The sequence below is a fragment of the Tarenaya hassleriana genome, unplaced genomic scaffold (genome assembly GCF_000463585.1).
Source record: "Tarenaya hassleriana unplaced genomic scaffold, ASM46358v1 Cleome2, whole genome shotgun sequence".
In the NCBI taxonomy this organism is placed as follows: Eukaryota; Viridiplantae; Streptophyta; class Magnoliopsida; order Brassicales; family Cleomaceae; genus Tarenaya; species Tarenaya hassleriana.
The window spans coordinates 6,601,123-6,625,794 of record NW_010965372.1 but is presented as its reverse complement, the minus strand read 5'-3'; the positions used below and the strand labels follow the sequence as shown (position 1 = coordinate 6,625,794).

Sequence of the window (24,672 nt, the reverse complement as noted above, 5' to 3'; positions counted from 1 at the left end):
CCATTTAAAAAGTCATTCGATTCAATTTAGTTCAGCTTTTACTATTTTTAAAATAATCATAACCATTCAACTGTTATATCAAATTAGGTTGAGTTCCGATTATATATTTATCCGGTTATTAACCAAATCATATACATTTAATTTCAAATTCAAAATGAAGGGTTTTGCCAATTTCAGAAACATTTAAAAAACAAATAAAAAAGGAGGCAAGAAATGAATGGGCTTGAACATTGTAAAATTGGGAAAGAAAATGGCATCCGATGACTGCGTTCCGTTCCGTTCCGTTCCCTCACAGGAAATGGTTAATGCCCTTTGAGTCCATCATTCATCACCATCACTGCAGAAACCATAGGTTTCTGGGGAGAAAAATTGAATCCGGAAGGGCAAAATCAAGTGATTAATCGGAGCTGGAATCGTAGAAATCGCTGGGGCAAGGGGTCATGACCTCGGATTCGAGTAACTGGACGACCCGATGCATCGTGGGACGATCTTCCGGACTGGACGATACGCATTGGGTGGCGATCGATATAAGAGCGTCCAGACTCTCCATCTGCACCCCTTCACAGTTCCCATCAACGATCTCCCTTTGCCGGTTTTCGCTTATTAGGAAATTTAGCTGCAAAGATCAAAATCAAGTGGAATAAAGGTCAGCCAATTTAGATTATTTGGATTGAATTTGGGAGGGATCGTAAAATTGGAAACTTTGCAATACCCATCCGACAATGTTAAGGCCTTTCTCGATGAAGGAGGCATCGGTGGGTCGTTTTCCACTCAATACTTCCAGAACCAGAACCCCGAAACTGTAAACATCACTCTTCTCTGTGGCTCTGCCGCTTTGCATATACTCTGCAGCAATTGGACCAAATGAATTAGGACATGATCCGATGTTTAAGGTGTAATGATCGAATTGAAGTGAGTACCTGGAGCCAAGTATCCGAATGTGCCGGCTACAATGGTTGTAATATGAGATTCTTCATCTTCTAACAACTTGGCAAGTCCAAAGTCAGATACCCGAGCCTCGAGATTTCCGTCGAGCAGAATGTTGCTCGACTTTATATCACGATGTATAATCCTCGGAGAACAATCATGATGCAAGTATGATAACCCTTTTGCCGCTCCTACGATGATATTTACACGTGAATCCCAGTCCAGTAGTTGCTCGCCTCGCTCTAACAGAATCAAATTGTGTTATTCATATCGTTCTCGGGTGTAATAATATGGAAAACCCCGGAAAAGGGAAGAAGGATTTTACCGTGAAGAGCTTCATCAAGGGTACCGCCAGGAAGATAATCATATAGTAGCAGCTTTGATGTGGGGGAATTGCAATATCCACGTAGATTCACGAGGTAACGATGCTTGATGCTCCCGAGAATTTCGAGCTCCCTCTCGAAGAACCGATCGAACCCTTCATTCAGCTTTACTATCCGTTTCAAGGCAAATACACTGCCATCATCCATTGCGAGCTTGTACACCGTTCCAAAGCCTCCAATGCCGATTATGTGCTCTTCATTCAGCATTTCCAGTTTCTTAATGATGTCCTTGGAAGAGTAGGGCAAGTCTCCATGGAACATCACGATAGACGCACCTGAATTGACGAACTTGTCAGCCATTTTTTTGTGAAATTTTGGGAGATACGTTATACAAATGAAAACTTTCAAGATTATATGGATGATATCCATTCAAAAAAATCGGCATGGCTCACCTCCACCAACATCCATGGCAAGGCTTTTGCTCTCGACTTTACCGAGCTTTTTATAAAGAAAGCATCCCCAGAAACACATGAGTGCCACTAAGAGCAGTGCACCGACAGTTGCTGAGGCACTAATGAGCAGCCTGCCTGAGTTCTTCTTTCCTCCTTGATTTTGACCTACACAATGTCAGGGAGAACTAATAATTTTCGCCGGTTTCACGACATGATACCATATACATGCCATAACATTTAACACTCAAATTTCATAGATATACCGCTAACTAAAGAATAGCCAGTATAGTATACAAAGATGAGCAGAATTGATCGAGACCAATTTATTCCTTTACCTGTTGTAGACTGGGAATCTCTAGAAGGGTTTCCACTGTCATCTTTGCACTCAACATCTATTTGCTTTCCGCACAATTTTAGATTCCCAATGAAGCTGCAGAGCAATACACCAATTCAGAAATCTAAGTGGAATTCTTATTTTATCTTTACTTTCAGTCTCAGCTAAACCGGTACAAGTTTGCAAAATGGTGCACATCAAATGTTCCTAGCAATCTATCCGCAAGTATAACAGAACATTTGTGAGATCCTGTCTAAGAGGTTTTCTTTTGCTCCTCTGTTTCAAACTCTGCAAGGAGAAAAAGGGTTACGGTAAATTGTACTTACGAGTCCTTTGAAAATTTGGAGAATATTCCATCCGATGGTATCTGCCCCACCAGAAAATTGTTCGATACATTGCTTCAAAGGAACAAAGATCGGCATTATCAGTAACACTGACAACGAAAGATCGGCATAATCAGTAACACTTGAATTTAAAAGATCAAATCGCCTGCTAGAGATTAAAAGCCACTCACAAATCTGTAAGCTTTTCTAAATGCCCAAGCGAAGCAGGGATAGCTCCGCCAAGAGAGTTGCTCGAGACGTCCCTGGAAAGAGAAATGGGGAACATCAACCATAATCATGCGTAAAACAATCTCAGCTAAAGAACATGGAGTGGAGCAACATACAGATGTTGAAGCTCAGACAGTTTTCCCAGTTCACTTGGGATCGATCCACTCAAGTAATTGCCCTGCAGGAATCTGCATAGATCAAATTGAAAATGTTGATGAGTTTGACAAAATCCTTTGGTTTTATCGTTGGCCATAACAATCAGACAACGACAAAAAGATCGAGCAAATGCAGAAAATCAACACAAAAAACGAAGATTGTCCAATAATGATGTTAAATTATGATGTGTAAGGGAAATGGGCTTACATTCCCTGCAACGATGTGCAATTTCCCAATTCTGTAGGTATTGACCCATACAAATTATTGTTGTGAAGCATTCTGCAATGCCGCACAAATACAAATATGATCAGCAGGGTAGCAGCATGCATACTCTAAGCAATTATTAGAACAAATCATAGTAAGAAAACACATACAAAAGCTTCAACTGGTCAAGTTTTCCGAGATCAGGAGATAAAGGTCCACTTAGTTTGTGATATGTAAGACTCCTGCACTCGCAAAACGGCCAAAAGGTTAGACACCGGAATGAATGTAAAAGTTAACGAAAAACGAGTTCACGACTTACAAAGCTGTAACTCTTTTGGTTTTCACATCACATGTCACCCCCTTCCATCTACATGGATCAGGATCCTCTGGTCTCCACTGACGAATGACACCATCAGAACTAGTAATTGCATTTCTGAAGCTCAGAAGCACCTCACCTGGAGAATGACAAAAGCAAAAAAGAAATGGATGAAACCAATGGTGATCATGCATATTGATACACAATCATATACAAACAAGGAAAATATATTGTTGTACCATCAGGACTGATCGCACGGTTTTCATTTGTTAGGGCACAAAGCAATGAGATCAAAAGAAGCCATGAAGAACAGCATTTCATCAGACAGATGCCCATGATGGCACTGTTCGGGTGTAATAAATCCACTACAAATCATCTGAAAGAACGCACTCCAGGATGCTCTTCTGGAAGCATCTAATCATCTGCTTGATGACACCACATCTATGTTCAAGATAGATAAAAAAAAAATAGAGGCTCCTGAAAACAAACAAGACGATGTTGTCAGAATCTCCGGGAGGATTATTTAGCAAAACAAGAGCATAACCTCAGCTGAGATGGATAGCACGCAAACTCTGTTTTGGCAAAGTAATTTGCAAAGACATGTTACCATCATGGACATTCATAAACACATCAAGATCACAATGAGCAAAGAAAACTCTACTGAGACAGAACTACTCGGAAATATGAATTCGTAGGATTTGCAAGACTTAAATCCATCCACATCCCCTATGGTCTCACATAACAAGACCCATCTAGCCATAGTCTGCCCAGAACAAGACTTTGCCCAAATCATCCACGTAACCTACAAATAAGCAGCCATATAACCCTAGAGACGAGGGCAATGCATTGTTAAATCTCAAAACAGATTCACGCACGGCAGTGACGATGAGCTCGATAACATTTTATATAACATGAAATACGCAAAATCAAACTCCATATCCACAGTTATAGTTCGTACATTAACCGAAATCAAACTACTAATACTAGTACTACTAATCAACTATACACCAAGCTCTTCATCAATCAATGCACAACCTTTGCATGCTCTCATCTAAATTTCCAGTTTCCAGAATATTGAGATAGTCTCAGACGGATCAGACCTACTTCCCAATTCCCAAAATCAGAAAGCGAAAGTGAAATTCCCTTCCTAAACCCCGGATTTCGCGATTGACCCCGAACTCAGGCAGCTCGAATCCAGCAGAAATTACGGAATTCAGAGGCACCATTACAGTCCCAGCACAAGAATGACTGAAGATTCAAAAACTCCAAAAATGGGAACAGACCCCGTTAGACGATTCAACGGACAATCAAACAAAAACCCCAATTCCAAAACAACGGCCAGAGGAAAAAAAACCAACAACATTCGCAAAAAATACGAAAGAAAACAGAATCAAAAAGTTGAAAAGAGAACCTCTTAATGGATCCGCGAGGAGGAGGCGGAAGACGAAGAAGAAGAAGAATAGGACAGAGGAAGAAGACGGCTAGTGAGCTGTAAAGCAAGTATGATTACAGAACAAAAAAAAAAAAAAGGAATTCGACTTTTTTTTTGTGCGTGTTGAATTATGATATGATAGAGAGTGTGTGAGAGAGAGAAAATAGAGTGAGAGTAGCAAAAAAGAGGAAGGGGAAATGGGGATCGCACGTGCCAACCGTGACCACCGCACGTGCCAACCGACGCTTTCTTCATCTACATGGCTAATTAAACCCAATTATTATGCCAGCTGGACAAATAGTTTGTTGGGCCCATTACGGGCCTAGTTTGAGCTCACACCCCCCAAGCCCATTGAAAAGACCAGTGGGTCCAATCGAACCGGTCTGAGCGGAAAACCAAACGGTTTAATTAAACCAAACCGAACGAAACCGGGTCAAGCTTTGACTGTCCAATAAGGGGCAGATTTCTCCATTTAATGCTCGCAAACTTGTAAACAAAGACAAGACATCTTCACATCTCCTACGTACGTTCGTACGTACGTACACTACACAGATATGCATACGTATGCATTTTTAGCATGCTATACGTACGTGGATACACTGACGTACTATCTTTTAAAATATTGGACCACTAATAGACAGAATTTGAATATACCAGAATTGGATTTTTAAAATTTTAAATTAATAAATATAAAAAATTATAAAATGTTACGGTGGATTTTTTTTTTCAAAAGCATATACAGAATAAAAAAGGAGAAGAGACAACTGGTGTGTGTGAAGCAAAAGTAGCGAGTTTGAATCTTTGTCACGTTCTCTTTATATATATATATATATATATATATAAAGAAACAGATAAAGAAAATTCCTAAAAAGCTGAATTTGGACCTTATTGTAAAATTTCGTATAGTTTTAATGAAAAAAAGTAGAAAGCTTTATCTACGCTTTTATCATAAGTACATGCTATAGAAATATTCAAGTGGAACTATATATATATATATATGATGTTACTTTGATGTCTTCGTGTTTTTATCAGTTATCATCACTCCTTCAGATTCGGCTGTAGGTTAAAACGCAGCGTTTTGATATCGTAATTGGGCTTTGTAGCCCATTGTGTATGCCTTAAATTGGGCTATGGGCCTTTTTTCAATAAGACCATTTATGCTCATTGACGCAATAGGATGGGATTATTTTTTTAAATAGTATAAACATTCCTAAATTAATTGCTAAATTTTTTATTCGATAAATATATTTTTAAATTATCATTATAATTCACAAATTTATTTATAAAATATGTAGTTATAATTTTTAAACTAATTTATGGACCGTCGAGATTTTTTCTAGAATTAAATAATATTTTAAATGTTTGAAAATGATAATAATTTGAGAGTAAATTTGTTAAAGAAAAAAATTAGAAATTTATTTTTTTCATGTTACAAATTTAAAAACTTTTATGGTTTTAACCTTCGAAATAATTTACATATATATTTAATAACATAAAATATCGAAATAAATACACTATAAAATTGCCCACCAAACGAGTGGAGAAACAGAAAAAGGAAATGTCATCTCATCGTCACTGTCTCTCACTCTCGGTCTTCGTCATCGTCTTAATTTTCTTCTCGAGCTTGGTTTTGCCCTCCCATGGAAGCGCAGAAGGAGGAGAAACATCAGCCGTTGGATTCGGATACAGCGTCCAATCCGTAGCCGTCGATTCGGACCGGAAGATTTTAACGGCGGATCTCCGTCTGATTAAGCCGTCGTCTTTTTACGGACCCGATGTTCCTAGCCTTATCCTCTATGCCAGGTGATTAACCAAATCTTAAAAATTCGATTTCTGGACTTTTTTTTATTTGTAAATTCTGCCATGTTTTTTTAAACCAATCCAATGTTTCAACGCCAACTGGCGTCTAATATTTTTTTATTTAAAAATAAAAATGTGATTTTTTTGTTATTACTACAAATTTCCGCTATGAGCGAGTTTAATTAAACTTAGTTATAAAATAAATACAAACGAGTTATATCATAATTCCATTTAATTAAGTGTTAATCCAGGATCATTAGTATCTAATTACATTTTAATTGCGTTGCTTGATTGCTTCTGTGTTTATAGCTTGGAGACGAGCGAGCGTTTGAGAATCAGAATCACAGATTCCGAACAACAGAGATGGGAGATTCCCGAAACCGTCGTACCTCGGCCGGAAAACCGCTCACCTCTTCGTTTCATGTCGGAGAACCGTCAAGCTCCGTCGCAGAAGGGTCGGAGCTCAGCCGGAGACCTTTTACTGTCAGATCCGTCGTCGGACCTCGTTTTCACCCTCCGTAACACCACACCCTTCGGCTTCTCCGTCTCCCGACGCTCCTCCGGCGAAATCCTCTTCGATACGTCGCCGGCGGAATCAGATCCCGACACTCAATTGGTATTCAAGGACCAATTCATTCAATTATACTCCGCGTTACCGGAAAACAGATCGAGTCTGTATGGACTAGGAGAACACACGAAGAAATCCTTCAGGCTTGTTCCTGGCCACACGTTGACGCTGTGGAACGCCGACGTCGGCAGCGCAAATCCGGATGTCAACCTCTACGGGTCCCACCCGTTTTACATCGACGTCAGAGGTCCGTCCTCTTCCGACGGAGGCGACGCGGAGGCAGAGGCGGGGACGACGCACGGAGTTCTGTTACTGAACAGCAATGGCATGGATGTGTATTATGGGGGGAATCGGATTACTTATAAGGTGATCGGCGGCATTATCGATCTCTATCTGTTCGTCGGACCTTCGCCGGAGATGGTGATGCGTCAGTACACGGAGTTCATCGGAAGGCCTGCTCCTATGCCTTACTGGTCTTTTGGTAAGCATCTTCTCGTCGTTCTTATGCATTCATCTGAATATTTTTTGCACTGTGATCAGATCTTAGTCTAAATCTCATTCGGGTTTCTCTGCCTAGCGGATTGGTCGGTGAAGAAGATATATTTTCCGTTGATGGGCATAAGAACTCAAAACTTTTATGCCATTTCCATCAAAATCGTTCATGTACTAGATCCGTGTAAACTTCTGATGTATAATGTGGACAGTTCTTGAGTAGTATGAACCCGAACATGTGGAAAAAGAAAATTCTCTGTGGAAGATTCTGAGTACGAGATTGAACTGAGGTTCTTAATGTTGTCTGTGAATCTACATGCTCGGTGTCTGATGAAAAATAAAATGCGTGGGCAGTGTTTAATGGGTTGCTCTTGCGTTACGTGTGAAGGATTTCATCAATGTCGGTATGGCTACAGCAACATTTCAGACATCGAATCTGTAGTTGATGGGTATGCCAAAGCCGGAATCCCGCTTGAAGTCATGTGGACGGACATTGACTACATGGACGCATACAAAGACTTCACTTTTGATCCTGTGAACTTCCCCGAAGACAGGATGAAGTCTTTCGTGGACAAGCTTCATGACAATGGCCAAAAATACGTGCTCATCTTGGATCCCGGTATCACAAACTATGAAACATCACTCGGTCCTTGAGACCTAAAGACAGGTAGAGTGTGTTCAGATGTGTTGTTTTGCCTTGTCTCTGCAGGTATTAGTGTGAACAGCTCTTACGGGACATATAACAGAGGGATGGAAGCCGATGTGTTCATAAAGCAAGATGGTGTGCCTTACCTTGGCGAAGTTTGGCCCGGAAAGGTGTACTTCCCAGATTTCTTGAATCCAGACACAGCCAACTTCTGGAGCAACGAGATCAAAATTTTCCGAGATGTTCTTCCTGTGGACGGTCTATGGCTGGACATGAACGAGTTGTCCAATTTCATAACTTCACCTCCAACTCCGGGCTCTTCCCTCGACGATCCGCCCTACAAGATTAAAAATCTCGGAGGCAAGGCACAGATAAACGAAAGGACAGTGCCTGCAATGTCTGTACACTTTGGGAATGTTAGTGAATACAATGCTCATAACTTGAACGGCCTATTGGAGGCTAAGGCCACTCACAAGGCTCTGGTTGATATAACGGGCAAAAGGCCGTTCATTTTGACGAGATCGACTTTCGTCAGCTCAGGAAAGTACGCTGCTCACTGGACAGGTGATAATGACGCCAAGTGGGAGGATCTAGCTTATTCTATTCCTGGAATTCTGAATTTCGGGCTTTTCGGAATTCCAATGGTTGGAGCTGATATCTGTGGCTTCTCTAGCGATACCACCGAAGAATTATGCCGCCGATGGATCCAGGTAAAGATTTTGGAAAACGGTTTTAGCCGAATGGGTTTTTGTATCTTGGTTTGCTGACCGTTTTCTACAAATGGGGCTAAATTTTTTTCGGCTCCGAAATGTCAGCTCGGGGCATTTTACCCTTTCGCGAGAGATCATTCGTCAAAGGGCACGGCCAGGCAAGAGCTTTATATCTGGGAATCAGTTGCTTCTGCCGCAAGAAAGGTACTCGGCCTCCGTACGAGGTTGCTCCCTCACTTGTACACGCTGATGTACGAGGCTCATACCAATGGTGTCCCTATCGCAAGACCACTCTTCTTTTCGTTCCCCAAAGACACAAACACTTATGAGATCGATACTCAGTTCCTCGTCGGGAAAAGCATCATGGTATCACCTGCGTTGAAGCCAGGAGCCGAGACCGTCGACGCTTATTTCCCTGCCGGAAATTGGTTCGACCTTTTTAACTATTCTTACGCTGTCGGTGGGACTTCCGGTAAATACGTGACTCTTGCTACTCCTGCCGACCATGTCAACGTTCATGTCCGTGAAGGTAATGTTCCATTTCCTCCAGATGAACTCTTCACCTCCATTGGCATTCAAACAACGAAAAAAAAGGATTGATTATTCAACCGGAATTCGGTTAATCGTGTGACAGGAAGCATTGTGGCGATGCAAGGGGAGGCAATGACGACGAGGGAAGCCAGAACGACGCCGTTTCAGCTACTGGTGGTGGCAAGCCGGCTAGAGAACGTCTCAGGGGAAGTGTTTCTGGACGACGGAGAGGACGTACGGATGGGAGACGAAGGAGGGAACAGAAACTGGACACTGGTGAGGTTCCGGTGCAAGTTGGCCGGAAAATCCGCGGTTCTGAGATCGGAAGTGGTGAACGGAGAGTACGCGTTGAACCAGAAATGGATCATCGGAAAAGTAACGTTCATCGGGTTCGAGGACGTGGAAAGCGTCGGAGGTTACGAACTGAGGACAGGCGATGGATCGAAAGGCCTTAGGATTTCGGTCGTGAAGACGTTTTCGGACAGTAGTAATCCACGGTTTCTTGGCGTGGAAGTTTCTAGACTGTCTTTGCTTGTCGGAGAGAAGTTCCAGATGAGATTGAAGCTGAGTTAGGTAAAAGAAATATCTGAAGCTGAAGAAGAAGAAGAATATAATGTGTTGATGATGAAATTTATCGGACACAAGAATAAAAATAATATAAACTCGTGAATTTACTTCTTCAGTATATAATATGGACATATGAATAAAACAAGTTAAAATCAAAGTATTTTTTAAGTTCCATTTTTCGTTTGTCTTTATTTAATTATATACATATATATATATATATCAAATGTTGATCTCAATATAATTAATGTATTATCGTGGTGTCGTTTGGAAAATAAATTACGGACTGATGGTTATTTATTTAGGGGCGTGTTGTTTTTCTCGGGCCACTCATCAATAATTCAATTTTATTCGATTCCATGGAACGCATAAATATCAGGGGCCCACCAAATAAGTGACCGTTGGAGACTTGAACGTTAAACCTTCTGGACAGAGAATCTGATGCTTCCAGATCACACGAAACTCCACAATCCACATACACACCACACAACACTCATCTATATATACATATACACATGTACACGCACACACACATCGAATCAAGCAAGCAAAACCCATTGAAGAAAAACCTAGAAGAGAAAGATCGAAGAAGATGGGATTGGTGGTGGTGATCTCTCTGCCTCTGATTCTGTTCTGTCTCCTTCTGGGCTTCGGATGCTACTTCCTCGGCAGATCCAGAGGCCGCCAAGACATCCGTACGAATCCTCAGGTGTACGGAGCTCCTGCTCCTCCTCCAGGCGCCGCCGTCTCTCCGCCGTCTCCTCACCTCAAGCCCGATAATTCTCACCATGTCTGAACTCGTCTTCTCCCTTCTTCTTCCTCTGATTTCATCCTTACAACGATGTTCGTCACTTTTGGTTCTCATGGATATGCTCTTGTTTAGATTTTTCCGTAAAAAAAAAAAAAAGGTTTCGCGATTGCTTCCGTGTGTGTAATCAAATATATTCCTGTATGTAAATGATAAATTTATGGCTCTGTTTGTGCTGATGTGTTTCTCAGCCAATTGGATAACGCCACGTCAGTACAATGTCAGGAAGAAACCAAATCCAGAAGTAATCGAACCAATTCATAATCGAAATCAACATCTTACGCGAGATTAGAACATGCATAAAAGGCGTTTATTCCGGTTTACTGAAGTGATAATCACGAAAAGACGAACACCGGTTTAAACCAAACGTTAACCAGCCTGTTCCACTGGCCGATGAAACAGAGTTAACCGAAACCGAGGATCATGTGAACCGGAAAGAAATGAACAACGGAGACCGAATTACTGAGATATATTATATTATAAGAGAAATGGTGCGTGGCATTTGATCATTTACAGACTCAAAGAGGACCATACCATTTTCTTTTTGTTGTTGCTCTATCAGACAGCTACTTACACTACACGCACCCTCACGGAGGAACAATGATGAACGTGTGGGATATATATTAGGAGAATCATTCACCGTCTCTTTGCTAAAGTTTTCTTCACCCCTTTCACGATCTTACCGAACCATATCAAGTTCATCACACCGAGTGCTGCCGGTACCACGAAAACCAGGAGATAACCGAAGATGTGCATCCTTATTACCTACCAGAACCAAACAAGTGCGTTTCAGAAACCATAATTCATCAGATATCTTAGCTTCTGGTATCATAATTTCAAGTGGGTCCGGATGTGGTCGGGCATCTATGGATCCAGACACTGCCAGATTTTGAGTTTACGACGATGAACTTGCCAGAGAATGAAAGAGACGACAAGAAGAAACTAATGATTACTACCTGGTTGTAATGCAGGTAGACATGATAAAACATGTAGATGAACAGCAGAATCCTTGCAACCTGCCATAAATCATAAGAAGGAATCATTTGTGTGAGCAATTCTTCGTAAAAAGATAGTGATATTAAACGGGGGTAGGCCAGTGACTTTCATACCAGCCAAACTAAGAAGATGATAACACCGTTGATAAGGTAGGCACCGGAATTCTTCATACCAGCAGTGTCCAGGTACCTTCATAAGAACAGGAAACCGGATTTTCGGTCAAGAAAAGAGCTCAGGTGACAGTTACTACGGTTTACGAGAACGGAGTCTCACCATCTCAAGTTGATCTCTGGGGTTGTCACCTCGGAGATGAGGACCATGTAGGTGTATAGCTGTCCTTCTCCAGAAAACAAAGAATAGGCAACTGCTATTCCCGACAGAGAATGATGCACAACCTGAAACACCATTCCATTTGAGTTTTTCTCATCTATCATTGTCATGGACTGCTTCTCTATCTAACCTTTGCCCACAACAAATACTCCAATGTCTTGATGGTCAGTTGCCTTACAAAAGCTATACATGGAAGTGATTGAACGAGGCAGAAGCATATAGATGAATCACCAATTTGAATATTCGAGAAGATTTCCCAAATCTTTGGCCAAGAATAGTTACTTACATACTCTAGACCGCCCAAGGAAGGATACATACAAGAGATCATCCCGAGATCAGCAAGGAAGTAACCTATAGATACCTGCAATAACCGTATATATACATTTCGTGTTGATGATTCTTGTCTTGCATTTGTATCTGAAACAAACTCCGATTATTAGCACTTACGCCTAAACAGAAGGAGGAAAGTGGTGAGCTTCGGAAAACCACAAGATCATTATGCCACCTATCGGAGAAGAGGTCGGACCAGAAGACGTAGTAAACAGCCACAACCGAGATAAAAATGGCATGAACTGTTGAGATACCACTGCCAGATTAAGACCATTGATTCAAAACCAAAACCCCAAGATCCCAAATGGCACATAAAACTTAAAAGCAAAACAATCAACGCCTCACCGGTTGTTCCATTCAATTCGTTGAATTTTCGTGAGAATGATATATGTCTTGGAATGGGAGTTGCTCATAAAGTGAAAAAGATCATAGACCTGCAACAACAGAAAAAATCATACCATAATAGACAGGACCTAATAGTGTCACGAATCTGTAAGCCCGAGTTTAAAGAACAGTACCACTTTGCAGAGAAAAATGCCGGTAAGAATAGACGTATAAGGAATAAAGGGATCAGCCAGGAGATAATTCTTAACCAAGTCCTGAGCTTGATTGTGGTAAGACTTCATGGCCGTGATTGTCTGTGTAGACGCCGACATTGTAACTACAACTACGGAGAGCTTCGTGGAAGTGAACTTTCAACCTGCTGTTTCCTGTCTCATCTCACCTTTCCCTCCTACAACAGAATCCATATGAAGATAACGTTCATTCCCAAAGCCAGTATCTTGATCTCGACCCAGTATCAATGCCAATTACTATGGTCACAGAAAATCATACCCTAAATCCAGAAAAATGTAGGTGAGCCATGGAATCTATCCGCCTATCTCGATAGAATAAATGCCAAGTTTTCGATCTACCCAGATAAGGTAACCCTAGAGTCAGACTGAAACTCGTGGAACACCCAAACGCGGATTAGACGAGAACAGGCGATACCCAGATGATAAAAACGCGTGAAGACACTGAAAAAAAAACGGAGAAAATGACCCAATAATCCATGGTAGACAGAGATCCTGGAAACAAATCGGAGTAAAATCTGATCTAGGGAATCCACGAAGGCGAAAAAAGCAAGAAGATGCAAAGAGGAGAATCTAAAAGGGAAAACGGGAACGAACCTGAAGAAACGGAGAAGCAAAGAAGAGAGTAGAAGGAAAGACTCTGACTCATCAGCGGCGGAGAAGGAATCGTGAGTGGAAAAGCGAGCCCAATGGGGAAATCTGAAGTCTCCTCGGAAGCTTGAGTTCCAATCAATGTTTGTGAACGAGAGAGAGAGAGAGCACTCGATCTGTTCGCAATACAAATAGAATGATGGATGAAAGGACTGAATCACGTATTCCTATCAAAGAAATGCCTATTTTACATATATGGAAATAGAAAAATATTTTTAAATTTTTTGATAACATGAAGAACAAATTCCGCGTATAGAATAGAAAAAATCTCAAAAAAAATACAAATTCTCCAATTTTCACAAAATAAAATTTAATGGATTTTTTTTATCAAATAAAATTCTAATTTCTGTCAAAAAATAAACTCAAATTTTATAAACTTTATCATTTTCAAATCTAAATGATTGCATAACATATCTATATTAACATTTTTCATGATATATATATCATGATTTCGCTATATCACGTCAACGAAAAGTTTAAAAATGATAATTATTATACATATTAAATTTATTTATAACATCATGTTGAAGTTTTATAGTTTTATAGGATAAAAAATAAAATTTAGATTTTATTTGGTAGAAATTGATAAGTTCGGATATTTTTTAGATTTTCTCTATAGAGCGGAAAATAGAGTTTTGGAACGTGAATAAAATTTGTACATAACAAATGTATGATTGCTTAGAACATACGTTCTAAAATTTAAATAAACCTTATACACTGCTCCTTGGTAAGTAGACCGTAGCAAACATGAGGAGAACAAATTAAAAGTATATCATGTAATTTTTAAATATATATATATATATATATATATATATTGGTAAATAAAAATAGTTAATTTGATATTATCATGTTGTAATTCGATCGATCTCGAATAAATTAAAAACTGAGATTAAGACGTTGCAGCTGTTATCATATTGCAATCATTTTTCATCGCAACTTTTTACGTGTTATTTCTATCTTTTATCTAGGTTTTATATCTGATTAAAGTGTTGATTTCTATTTAATCACAATAATGTAAAAATAGTACAATTCCATTGATCTCAAAAAAGAATTATACTTCTTTAGAATTTAAATAGATGAATGTTTTGAAATAGAAAAATGAATATATGGTGAAAGTAAAATGTAGATTTTGAGATATGATTGGAAATAATAATGAATACAATATTAATATGTTAAATATTATCCATCTAATTTGTTTTTATTGTATCTATATTTTCTTTTTATTTTATTTATTAATTTTTTTTATAAATATGTAAATTATTTTTATTGTAATGCTAACAACAAGAATAAGAAGAGATGTAATACAAAATTAATTATGTTTTTTTTGTCTGTTACAAGTAGTTAGCTCAACTGATAGATTTCGATCGCTATCTCAATCTTTTATTTGTGTTTATCAGATCACGATTGTATCTCCTAAGATATAGGAGTTTGTTTCTCTTTCTCTCTGTTTATATGTACGACATTGCTTCAGGTTGAATGAGACAATTAGAAACTTCCTGTTATTTTACTTATCTTCCTTTACCAAACAGAACAACAAATCCCACAAGTTAATATGGTATCAGAGCTATCAACGCTCCGCTTACCGTTCTGTTGATTTATTTTCATTTCCAATCATGTCAGACTCCCCAGATCATTCAGCTGCTGTTACTTCTGCAGCATTTCCTTTGACCAATTCTTTCCCTCTTGACCCTTATTCCAACCCTTTATATTTACATGCCGCTGACACTTCTAGTGTTACGTTGATTTCCGAGAAACTGCTCGGAGAATCCAACTACAATGTGTGGTCTCGCTCGATGCTCAAAGCTCTCAATGCCAAGAACAAGCTCGCCTTTGTTGATGGCACTCTACCGAAACCTCCTGATGGCGATACATCTGCCAATTTATGGTCCCGTTGCAACGACCTCGTCTGCACTTGGCTTACTAATGCAGTTGCTGCTGATATCTCCAGCCTGATTGTCTACTTTGACAATGCTCGTGAAATCTGGGTAAGTTTGGAGAATCGTTTCAAGCTTCAGAATGTCTCCAAAATTTATAATATCCAGCAACAGATTGACAACCTTCATCAAGGGTCTTTGGATTTGAATGGATACTTCACCAAATTAACAGCTCTGTGGGAAGAGCTTAAGAATCATGAGTCCATCCCGATCTGTTCCTGCAATGGATGTTCGTGTGATCTCTCCAAACGTTGGCAGGATTTCTTTGATCGACGGAATGTGGTTCGTTTTCTGATGAGGCTTAATGACTCTTACACACCCGCTCGTCGCCAAATCTTAATGATGGATCCCCTTCCCGATCTCAGCAAATCCTACAATCTCATTTCGCAAGAGGAACAACAACGTTTGGTACATTCTTCTCCATCTGATTCTGTTGCATTTACCAATCAGACATTTGGTTCTCGGCCAAGGCTTCCTTCTGATCAGCATATGCAGCGGTCTTCCACTAGACAACAATCGAAACCAAGACCTCAATGTACTCACTGTGGTTTGCTTGGACATACGGTTAATCGATGTTACAAAATCTATGGCTATCCTCAGGGTCACAAGCTGGCTTCTCCGAATTCGTGGAACTCTCGTCCTAGAGTCACGAATTCTTCTCCCAATCAGTCTGGTGACATGACACAACCTCGCATCAATTCGATCAATGTATCTTCGGACGTTACCGATTCTGTCTTGCCTGCTGGATCTTCCTCTGTTTCCGGCATGACTCCTCTGGAACAGGCTCAGACATTGATTTCGAAATTCAGCACTCAACTCCAAGGCCTTAGTCACTCTCTATCTGACGCAAACCTTGCTGCTCCACAGACTTCTTCCCCAGGTAACATTTTCTCTCACCAGTCTACCCGCTTCATTTTTTCACCAACCACCTGGATTTTGGACACCGGTGCCAGCAACCATGTATGTTGTGACAGGTCATTGTTCTCTTCCATTAGCGTCATTCCGTCTGTTTCTATCTCATTGCCTAACGGCTCTTCTATTCCTGTTTCCGAATCTGGAACTGTCTGCATTTCTCCATCACTTGTTCTACAGTCTGTTTTATTTGTTCCGACATTTCGTTATAATTTGCTTAGTGTCAGCTCTTTAACCAAGCATTCTCATCTTTCTGTTATTTTCTCATGTGATTCATACTCCATTCAGGACCTTACTCTGGGGTCGATGATTGGTCAGGGCCGTCGTCATCATGATCTGTATCTTCTCGAGATGCATGATCCTTCTCCCATTTTTCCTTCTACAGTCTGCTCAACTCTTTCTTCTGCAAGTCTGGACATTTGGCATCACCGTCTTGGTCACCCGTCCGACATCAAGATTCATGGTCTGGCTAGCTCGGGTCATCTTCGTTTTTCTTCTTTGAATAAAGCCTTACATTGTAATGTTTGCCCGTTGGCTAAACAAAAGGCTCTCTCTTTTCCTGTTTCTGCAAAATTGTCTTCTTCTCCTTTCGACTTATTACATCTCGACATTTGGGGTCCGTTCCATACACCTACGGTAGATGGCCATCGGTACTTCCTCACGATTGTCGACGATTGTACTCGAGTCACTTGGATTTATCTCTTACGCAATAAAAGTGATGCCTCTGTTAAATTCCCTCAGTTTTTGACTCTTGTGCAAACCCAGTTTTCTGCTTCTGTCAAATCGATCAGAACCGACAACGCCCCTGAACTTGCCTTCACTAATCTTTTACTCGCTAGAGGCATCACACACTTCTTCTCATGCCCATATACACCACAGCAAAATTCTGTTGTCGAACGCAAACACCAACATCTCTTAAATGTGGCTCGTTCTTTGCTTTTTCAATCTAACGTTCCTCTTCCTTATTGGGGGGACTGTATTCTTGCTGCTGTTTATTTAATAAACAGAACGCCCACTCCATTACTCGACAACAGATCACCTTTTGAAGCCCTTACTTCAACTATCCCAACCTATGCTCATCTTAGAGTTTTCGGGTGCCTTTGTTATGTATCTACCCATCTTAAAGATCGAGATAAGTTTTCTCCCCGAGCTCAGCCTTCCGTGTTTCTTGGGTATCCTTCCGGTGTGAAGGGATATAAAGTTCTGGATTTACATTCTAACAGAATTTCTGTTTCTCGTAATGTAGTTTTCCATGAAACTATATTTCCCTTCAAAACTGATCCTCTTCCATCCTCTGTTGTTGAATTCTTTCCTCAGTCTCCTTTTTTCCTCTATGACACACCTTTGTCGGTTGTTCATTCTACTCCTAAGTCTTCGTCTTCTCCAGCTTCTTGTCCGGTTTCTTCTCCTACAGTCATTTCACCTCCTGAGTCTTCTTCTTCCATAGTTCCTTCTTCTTCGTCTCCTGTAACTAATGATGCAGAGAACAATGACCGACCCACACGACTGGTTAAACCCCCTGCCTATTTATCCGATTATCATTGTTATATGATTACCCATAACCAAACACCACTAGAAACTTCATTACCACCTTTTCCCTTATCTTATTATCTCTCCTATGACAGACTCAACCCTATTTTTCGCCACTTTGCCTTATCCATTTCCACTTTACCTGAACCAACTACCTATACTAAAGCAGCACAGTTTGTTGAATGGAGAGAGGCTATACGTCTGGAGTTAGCAGCTTTATCTCGAACCAATACATGGACTGTTTGCGATCTTCCTGCCGGGAAACGTCCGATTGGTTGTAAGTGGGTCTTTAAGACGAAGTTCAATCCAGATGGATCCGTCGAACGTTACAAGGCGCGTTTGGTTGCGAAGGGTTACACGCAAGTTGAGGGAATCGATTATCTTGATACCTTCAGCCCGGTTGCGAAGATCACTACGGTTCGTATTCTCCTTGCACTTGCAGCTGCCAATGGTTGGCTTTTACAACAGATGGATGTTTCCAATGCCTTCTTGAACGGTGATCTCAGTGAAGAAATCTATATGAACTTGCCTCCGGGATTCTCTGCACTTCAGGGGGAGTCTATACCGCCTAATTCTGTTTGTCGCCTTAACAAATCCCTTTACGGTTTGAAACAAGCTTCCCGCCAGTGGAATCTCAAGCTGTCTCGGGTGCTTCTTGATGCTGGCTACCTGCAATCTCGTTCTGATTGTTCACTTTTTACGAAGACGAAGGGTTCCAGTTTGGTTGTCATTCTCATATATGTTGATGACTTGCTGTTGACTGGTAATGATGCTCTGTTATTACAGGAATTGAAGGATGTTCTGAGTTCTCATTTTCAGTTAAAGGATCTAGGAGATATGCGCTATTTCCTGGGTCTGGAAGTTGCTCGATCACGTCAGGGCATCTCGCTATGTCAGAGGAAATACACTCTTGAACTTTTGGAGGATTTCGGTATGCTTGCTTGCAAGCCTCTTACAACTCCGATGGAATTTGGTCAGAAAATTAGTGCTGATTCCGGCGATTTGTTACCTGATCCTACACATTATCGGGCTCTTCTCGGGAAGCTAATTTACTTGACTATTACTCGTCCAGACATTAGCTACTCTGTAACGAAGCTGAGCCAATATATGTCGCATCCTCGAACCACTCATCTTCAAGCTGCCTACCGAGTGTTGCGATATCTTAAAGCTGCTCCTGGACAGGGTCTCTTATATCCAGCAGTTTCTGATGCTCGCCTTACAGCTTATACCAACGCCGATTGGGCTGCGTGTCCCGATTCTTGACGTTCGGTTACTGTTTTTTGTGTTTTCTTTGGCGGTGCTCTTATTTCCTGGAAGTCGAAGAAACAACCGACAATATCTCGCAGCTCCGCAGAATCCGAGTATCGTGCCATGGCACAGACTACATGTGAACTAGTTTGGATCGATTCTCTTCTTCGAGATTTACACGTTTTCTGTCCGCGACCAGTGTCTTTATTTTGCGATAATCAGTCGGCGGTGCATATCGCTAACAATCCGGTCTTCCATGAGCGCACCAAACACATCGAACTTGATTGCCATTTTGTCCGAGAACGAGTCAATTCGGGTTTTCTGAAACCGCTTCACACCTCCTCTCGCGATCAGATCGCAGACTTACTTACGAAACCTGTCTTGGTCGATCATCTCCGCCGTCTTTTGTCCAAGATGGGAATCCATTGTCTGTATTCTCCATCTTGAGGGGGAGTGTTACAAGTAGTTAGCTCAACTGATAGATTTCGATCGCTATCTCAATCTTTTATTTGTGTTTATCAGATCACGATTGTATCTCCTAAGATATAGGAGTTTGTTTCTCTTTCTCTCTGTTTATATGTACGACATTGCTTCAGGTTGAATGAGACAATTAGAAACTTCCTGTTATTTTACTTATCTTACTTTACCAAACAGAACAACAAATCCCACAAGTTAATATTGTCTTATTTTGTTTTTCGTATTTTAATTTTTTAATAGGATGTATGTACATGTGTTTTTAAAATTGTATGGAATCGGGGTTTGAAGAACGTTAGTGTTAATCTTAATATAAATATAATTACGACATAATAATGTCTATATCCCAGAATTATGGAAGACAAATTATAAATATATATACGACAAGATTATATGTTAAGGATGAGATAAAACTACTTTTTCTCATTTTTATTTGGTTTTCAATTCACGAATATCCATTTGGAAAGTATATATTCACATAGATTTCTCAAAAAAAAAATGCATATATATATATAAGATTTAAATGAGCCAACCTCAAAATTTCTAAGTAAAATCGTACAAATTGGCTGAAAAGTGATGTTGACTTTGTTCTATGCCTATATAATAGGATATATTTTTTCTTGGATATACCAAGATTTGCGTAGCTGTCCAGTTTCATATTTTATAAATTAAACCATTCACATATTTTTTTTTACTCCAAATTGATAATATATATATATATATATATATATTAAATTTTCTATGTCCAACTCTTGGAGAGCGGTCTTATAGGGGTGGAAGTGGTGCATTTGAAAAAGGCCCCTAATTTTGTGGAATCTCATTTTTTTTAAAAAAAATTTATGTTATTTTTAATTTTTAAAAATTGAGTCATATTTTTTAAAATTTTTTTATAATGTTATCATAAAAAATAATAATAAAATTAGTTTTCTATTTTATGATTGAAAAAATATATAATTTTAAGAAATCTCAATATATATATATATATATATTAAAATTGATAAAAAAAAATAAAATAAAAAAATAGATATAGATATATAGTATTTGCACGGTGCCTCTGTTAACAATGAGACGGCACTGGTTCTATGGATATAGGAAATTGTTAAATAGGGAGATTAAATACGCTAAGCAAACATTAAAATTAACATATAATTATCAAGTGAGCTTAAAGATAGATTGTGTACATCCTTGTCAAAGATAACGACAAAAACGGCGCCGTTCGTCACGAAGATAGATTAGAGAATAGACGGAAGTCAACCGTTGTTTAATAATATAATAACTAATCCATTTTATTTACTTATAATGTTAATGTGCTAATCTTTTGGAACAGTTGAAAAGGTCTCAAAGCGGTCGTTCGCGTTATCATAGCTTTTAATATATAATTAATAATAAAAAATATAGTTATCTTTTTTTTGAAATTTATGAAATCGCCTTAATTTTTTACATAATAAAATATCTGTAATTACAAATTATAAAATTCCTTTCATTTTTTTTTTAAAATTGAATTGGACTGTAGAAATCCACGAACATGCGATATCAAATTTCGAATTTTTATACTATAATTATTCAGATACTCGATAGAGTATGGGTTATATGCATTAATAAATGTATATCAAATTAAAAAAGCTAGAGCATATTCGCACGCCTCTTCAAATTAAATTGTTTTTTCTATATATTAGTCTCTGTACTTCATTATGTACGAAGGTGTACGGATCAAATAATCGCATTATCATTTCTGCTAACCCAAAGTCAACATATTAATATAATCGTAAGTATAATTACAACATAATGTCAGACACGCCTATATATAGAAAATGTTCCTCATTTCCCATCCCATTGACCAAATTTGAGTCGCGAAAAAATGACTAAACCAAGAGCTCCGGCCATCTCCGCCGCCGCCGCCGTCGTCATCCTCCTCGCCATCTCCGGCGTCCCCGGAGCTCTGTCACAACCCGACAACAGATGTCGAGCAGGTTCGGACAACACATGTACGGACAAATCCAAAGCTGTGACACTAAAACTCATAGCCATCTTCACGATCCTGGTCACGAGTCTCATCGGAATCTGCCTCCCGTTCTTCAGCCGATCCCTGGCGGTGTTTCAGCCGGAGAAATCGCTCTTCCTGATCGTGAAATCCTTCGCTTCAGGGATCATCCTCTCCACCGGATTCATGCACGTCTTGCCGGATTCTTTCAACATGCTGTCGTCACCTTGTCTGAGCGATGACCCATGGCACAAGTTTCCTTTCACCGGTTTTGCCGCCATGGTCTCAGCCATTTTCACTCTCATGGTTGATTCCATCGCCACCTCCGTCTTCACCAGGTCCGGCCGCCACGACTCGGTCGTTGCTGCGGTGGCCGAGGCCCAGAACTCTCCGGACCAGGAGATGGGCCGAGCCGAGACGACGACGACCCATGTTCATGTGCATGGACACGGACACGGACACTTTCATGGATCCAGTTCTAACGATAAGGAGATTGGTTCTAATACTCAACTTCTAAGGAATCGAGTTATTGCCGTGGTTAGTATGCGGTATAGTTTTTAAATTCAATAATGGTAAAATAGAAAGAGTATAATATACCGGAAAACCTTAAATAAACACACCAATTTATACTAATATATAAGTTTTGAAGTTTTAAAAAAAAGTACACCAACTAGTCAAATACTGTTCATCTTTTACTCACATGATCAGTTAATTATTAATCCAGTTACAATTTCTATTATGGAATGCTGACGTAATTCACCATATTAACATCTATGCACAGAAAATTGGCAGCATTTTATTAACTGATCCATTTTTATAGGGATATATTCCATATAATTATATGTGTATATATATTGATATAAGGTTGTTAACACAGGTACTGGAGCTAGGGATAGTGGTGCACTCGATCGTGATAGGGCTATCAGTGGGGGCGACGAACAACACATGCACCATTAAAGGCCTCGTCGCGGCTCTTTGCTTCCACCAAATGTTCGAAGGCATGGGTCTCGGCGGCTGCATCCTCCAGGTCCGGTTCGGTTCCATCCGGTTTAGTTTCATCGTGCCTAATTAATTACCCTTCGATATATACACAGGCGGAGTATGACTGGGTGAAGAAGGCGGTGATGGCGTTCTTCTTCGCGGGAACGACGCCGTTCGGGGTGGCACTGGGGATGGCGCTGGCGAAGGTGTACAAGGAGAATAGCCCGGAGTCGCTGATAACGGTGGGGCTGCTGAACGCGTCGTCGGCCGGGCTTCTGATATACATGGCTCTGGTCGATCTTCTGGCCGCCGATTTCATGGGCCAGAAGATGCAGAGGAGCATCAAGCTCCAGCTGAAGTCGTACGTCGCCGTTTTGCTCGGCGCCGGCGGGATGGCCCTCATGTCCAAATGGGCTTGATCCCCTTCCTTCCTCTTTTGTTTCGCGCGCTTTTGAACTCTTTTTCTTTTTGTAAATACTCCAATAAAATCGGTATACGAAATGGGCAACTTTGTCACGAATCATTGTGTTTAATCCTTAAAATCTAAAAATGAATTGTGATTTAAAATTAATCAAAATAAATTGAAATTTATATATAATATCTGAAACACAACCGGATTTAGAAGGCCCTAATGATGTGGATATAACAAAAAAAAAACATTATGAACTAAAAAATTAAATAGAGAGTGGAAAAATTCCATAAACAAGACATGAGCTCTGCCCCATTTTGTCCACAAACAACCTTGAATTTGTTTAAAAAAATTATTCCGTTATATATATATATATATGAGTGTATATTTTTATTTTTCATCAGTCCTTAACATCTCACAAAGTTTTCATAACTAAAATAACTTATAATACAAATATATAATTTGATTTAGTATTGGACCGTTTGATTATTGCAAATAATCCTACTTATCCAAAAGTGGGGGAAAGAATCTATACACTTGAACACGAAACAGCGTTAGAACCATAACTAACAGCTTCCAAGCTCGAATCCGACATGTTCGTCATCCATCTCCGAGGAAACCTGCTCGATTTACCCGCAAGATTATACGCGTATGATGGCCATGGAACATCATCATCATCATGATGGCCATCGCCATTGCCTTCACAAGAGCTCGTGACTCCCGACTGTACTGCCTTCTGCGTCCTCTCGAGTGTAACAAGGCTAGAAAACGTCGAGAAGCTGTTACCGACGAATACATCTGCTCTCGAACAAACCTCGTAATCAATGGCGGATTGGATCAGGTACGGAAACTTCTTGTAGATCGCATCAACTCCAAGCCTCTTCTTCTCATACGGGATTATCCCGTCTCTCCATCCCGTTAGAAACGTCGAATCTTGGAGAAGATTGTCCGCTACTGCGAGGTAAACAACCGAGGGAGTGTCGGTGTTCGAACCCACGACGTTCCCGACCCTCTCTATGATCTGTTCTTTGCTGCTACAGATCTCCGAAATGTTCCTTCTCTGTTCTAATTTCTTACAGTGAATCATCCAATCTATCTCTATCCTCATGTGGACCGCTGTGTAAGGAAATGACGACGGATTATCGGATCTTCTCGGGACAAACCCGGGTCCGAGTTTGAGTTTTGTCATTGCCTCTTCCCCTGCCTGCCTGATCTTCCCCACCACTCTCTCGGCTTCTCTCCGGATTTCGTCTACCACTTCCATACATTCAAACACCTTAGCGTAATCCTTAACCTCCCAGTGATCGTGCCACAAGAACGGGTTCTTTCCCACGATGCGGATCACTTCGAAACCATCGATAGGTTTCTCCCTCGCTTCCCTCAACTGTTCCAAATCTCTTTCCTCAGTCCATCTCCTTCCGCTGCCTTTCTGCAAATCAAACACATTAGTTCGGTTTCTCACATCGGAGAACCGACCAAGCTGGACGAACCCTCTGCAGAGGGAATTGAA

At 40.2% G+C, this 24,672-nt stretch overlaps 6 protein-coding genes across 11 annotated transcripts in view; 3 read left to right on the top strand and 3 right to left on the bottom strand.

Annotated features, from left to right (window-relative positions):
- Positions 1–118: 118 nt before the first annotated feature.
- Positions 119–4,789, bottom strand: LOC104812716 (LRR receptor-like serine/threonine-protein kinase FEI 1). 4 transcript variants are annotated; one of them, XM_010540019.2, is made up of 14 exons: positions 4,675–4,789; positions 3,503–3,740; positions 3,267–3,402; positions 3,118–3,189; positions 2,951–3,022; positions 2,704–2,775; positions 2,551–2,622; positions 2,363–2,434; positions 2,038–2,132; positions 1,703–1,867; positions 1,253–1,585; positions 921–1,169; positions 713–846; positions 119–616 (listed from the first exon to the last, which is right to left on the bottom strand). In XM_010540019.2, exons 2-14 carry the CDS (start codon positions 3,597–3,599, stop codon positions 398–400), a joined length of 1,788 nt encoding a protein of 595 aa, XP_010538321.1. In that variant the 5' UTR covers positions 3,600–3,740; positions 4,675–4,789; the 3' UTR covers positions 119–397. The 4 variants fall into 4 exon arrangements, with proteins under 4 accessions (XP_010538321.1, XP_010538322.1, XP_010538324.1 ...); XM_010540020.2 differs by lacking the exon at positions 4,675–4,789 and adding an exon at positions 4,299–4,655; XM_010540022.2 differs by lacking the exon at positions 4,675–4,789 and adding an exon at positions 4,364–4,655.
- A 1,441-nt stretch (positions 4,790–6,230) lies between these two features.
- LOC104812715 (alpha-glucosidase) lies at positions 6,231–10,177 on the top strand. Its single transcript, XM_010540018.1, has 6 exons — positions 6,231–6,498; positions 6,805–7,544; positions 7,944–8,174; positions 8,265–8,911; positions 9,017–9,440; positions 9,546–10,177. The coding sequence occupies exons 1-6, from the start codon at positions 6,254–6,256 to the stop codon at positions 10,013–10,015; spliced, it is 2,757 nt and encodes a 918-aa protein (XP_010538320.1). The 5' UTR covers positions 6,231–6,253; the 3' UTR covers positions 10,016–10,177.
- A 322-nt stretch (positions 10,178–10,499) lies between these two features.
- LOC109116600 lies at positions 10,500–10,993 on the top strand. The gene has a single exon (XM_019202322.1). It carries the CDS (start codon positions 10,599–10,601, stop codon positions 10,800–10,802), a length of 204 nt encoding a protein of 67 aa, XP_019057867.1. The 5' UTR covers positions 10,500–10,598; the 3' UTR covers positions 10,803–10,993.
- A 271-nt stretch (positions 10,994–11,264) lies between these two features.
- LOC104812714 (transmembrane protein 56-like) lies at positions 11,265–13,843 on the bottom strand. Of its 3 annotated transcripts, none has more exons than XM_010540016.2 (10): positions 13,640–13,843; positions 13,305–13,486; positions 12,989–13,203; positions 12,816–12,904; positions 12,588–12,726; positions 12,427–12,501; positions 12,084–12,205; positions 11,924–11,999; positions 11,771–11,830; positions 11,265–11,579 (listed from the first exon to the last, which is right to left on the bottom strand). In XM_010540016.2, exons 3-10 carry the CDS (start codon positions 13,124–13,126, stop codon positions 11,451–11,453), a joined length of 828 nt encoding a protein of 275 aa, XP_010538318.1. In that variant the 5' UTR covers positions 13,127–13,203; positions 13,305–13,486; positions 13,640–13,843; the 3' UTR covers positions 11,265–11,450. The 3 variants fall into 3 exon arrangements, with proteins under 3 accessions (XP_010538318.1, XP_010538319.1, XP_010538317.1); XM_010540017.2 differs by having other exon boundaries at positions 13,305–13,410; XM_010540015.2 differs by lacking the exon at positions 13,305–13,486.
- A 7,806-nt stretch (positions 13,844–21,649) lies between these two features.
- Positions 21,650–23,260, top strand: LOC104812713 (probable zinc transporter 10). The gene is made up of 3 exons (XM_010540014.1): positions 21,650–22,309; positions 22,650–22,799; positions 22,867–23,260. Exons 1-3 carry the CDS (start codon positions 21,650–21,652, stop codon positions 23,170–23,172), a joined length of 1,116 nt encoding a protein of 371 aa, XP_010538316.1. The 3' UTR covers positions 23,173–23,260.
- Positions 23,261–23,557: 297 nt separating this feature from the next.
- The window catches only part of LOC104812708, a 2,431-nt gene continuing 1,316 nt past the window's right edge, over positions 23,558–24,672 (bottom strand). Inside the window, exon 3 of the mRNA XM_010540006.1 lies at positions 23,558–24,672. Coding sequence (XP_010538308.1) covers positions 23,692–24,672 — 981 coding nt within the window. The 3' untranslated portion in view covers positions 23,558–23,691.

What these genes read in the sequence shown, in the direction of transcription:
- LOC104812716 (XM_010540019.2), bottom strand. Translation starts at nt 3,599, where the DNA reads ATGGGCATCTGTCTGATGAAATGCTGTTCTTCATGGCTTCTTTTGATC. An exon ending in TCCAAATTTTCAAAGGACTC is followed by an intron (nt 2,133 to 2,362) that starts GTAAGTACAATT and finishes ATTGCTCTGCAG; the next exon opens with CTTCATTGGGAATCTAAAAT. An exon ending in ATTCGGATACTTGGCTCCAG is followed by an intron (nt 847 to 920) that starts GTACTCACTTCA and finishes CAATTGCTGCAG; the next exon opens with AGTATATGCAAAGCGGCAGA.
- LOC104812715 (XM_010540018.1), top strand. Translation starts at nt 6,254, where the DNA reads ATGTCATCTCATCGTCACTGTCTCTCACTCTCGGTCTTCGTCATCGTC. An exon ending in AGCCTTATCCTCTATGCCAG is followed by an intron (nt 6,499 to 6,804) that starts GTGATTAACCAA and finishes CTGTGTTTATAG; the next exon opens with CTTGGAGACGAGCGAGCGTT. An exon ending in TATGCCTTACTGGTCTTTTG is followed by an intron (nt 7,545 to 7,943) that starts GTAAGCATCTTC and finishes TTACGTGTGAAG; the next exon opens with GATTTCATCAATGTCGGTAT.
- LOC109116600 (XM_019202322.1), top strand. Translation starts at nt 10,599, where the DNA reads ATGGGATTGGTGGTGGTGATCTCTCTGCCTCTGATTCTGTTCTGTCTC.
- LOC104812714 (XM_010540016.2), bottom strand. Translation starts at nt 13,126, where the DNA reads ATGTCGGCGTCTACACAGACAATCACGGCCATGAAGTCTTACCACAAT. An exon ending in CGAATTGAATGGAACAACCG is followed by an intron (nt 12,727 to 12,815) that starts GTGAGGCGTTGA and finishes TTAATCTGGCAG; the next exon opens with TGGTATCTCAACAGTTCATG. An exon ending in CCTTGGGCGGTCTAGAGTAT is followed by an intron (nt 12,206 to 12,426) that starts GTAAGTAACTAT and finishes ATGGTGTTTCAG; the next exon opens with GTTGTGCATCATTCTCTGTC.
- LOC104812713 (XM_010540014.1), top strand. Translation starts at nt 21,650, where the DNA reads ATGACTAAACCAAGAGCTCCGGCCATCTCCGCCGCCGCCGCCGTCGTC. An exon ending in GGAATCGAGTTATTGCCGTG is followed by an intron (nt 22,310 to 22,649) that starts GTTAGTATGCGG and finishes TTGTTAACACAG; the next exon opens with GTACTGGAGCTAGGGATAGT. An exon ending in TCGGCGGCTGCATCCTCCAG is followed by an intron (nt 22,800 to 22,866) that starts GTCCGGTTCGGT and finishes ATATATACACAG; the next exon opens with GCGGAGTATGACTGGGTGAA.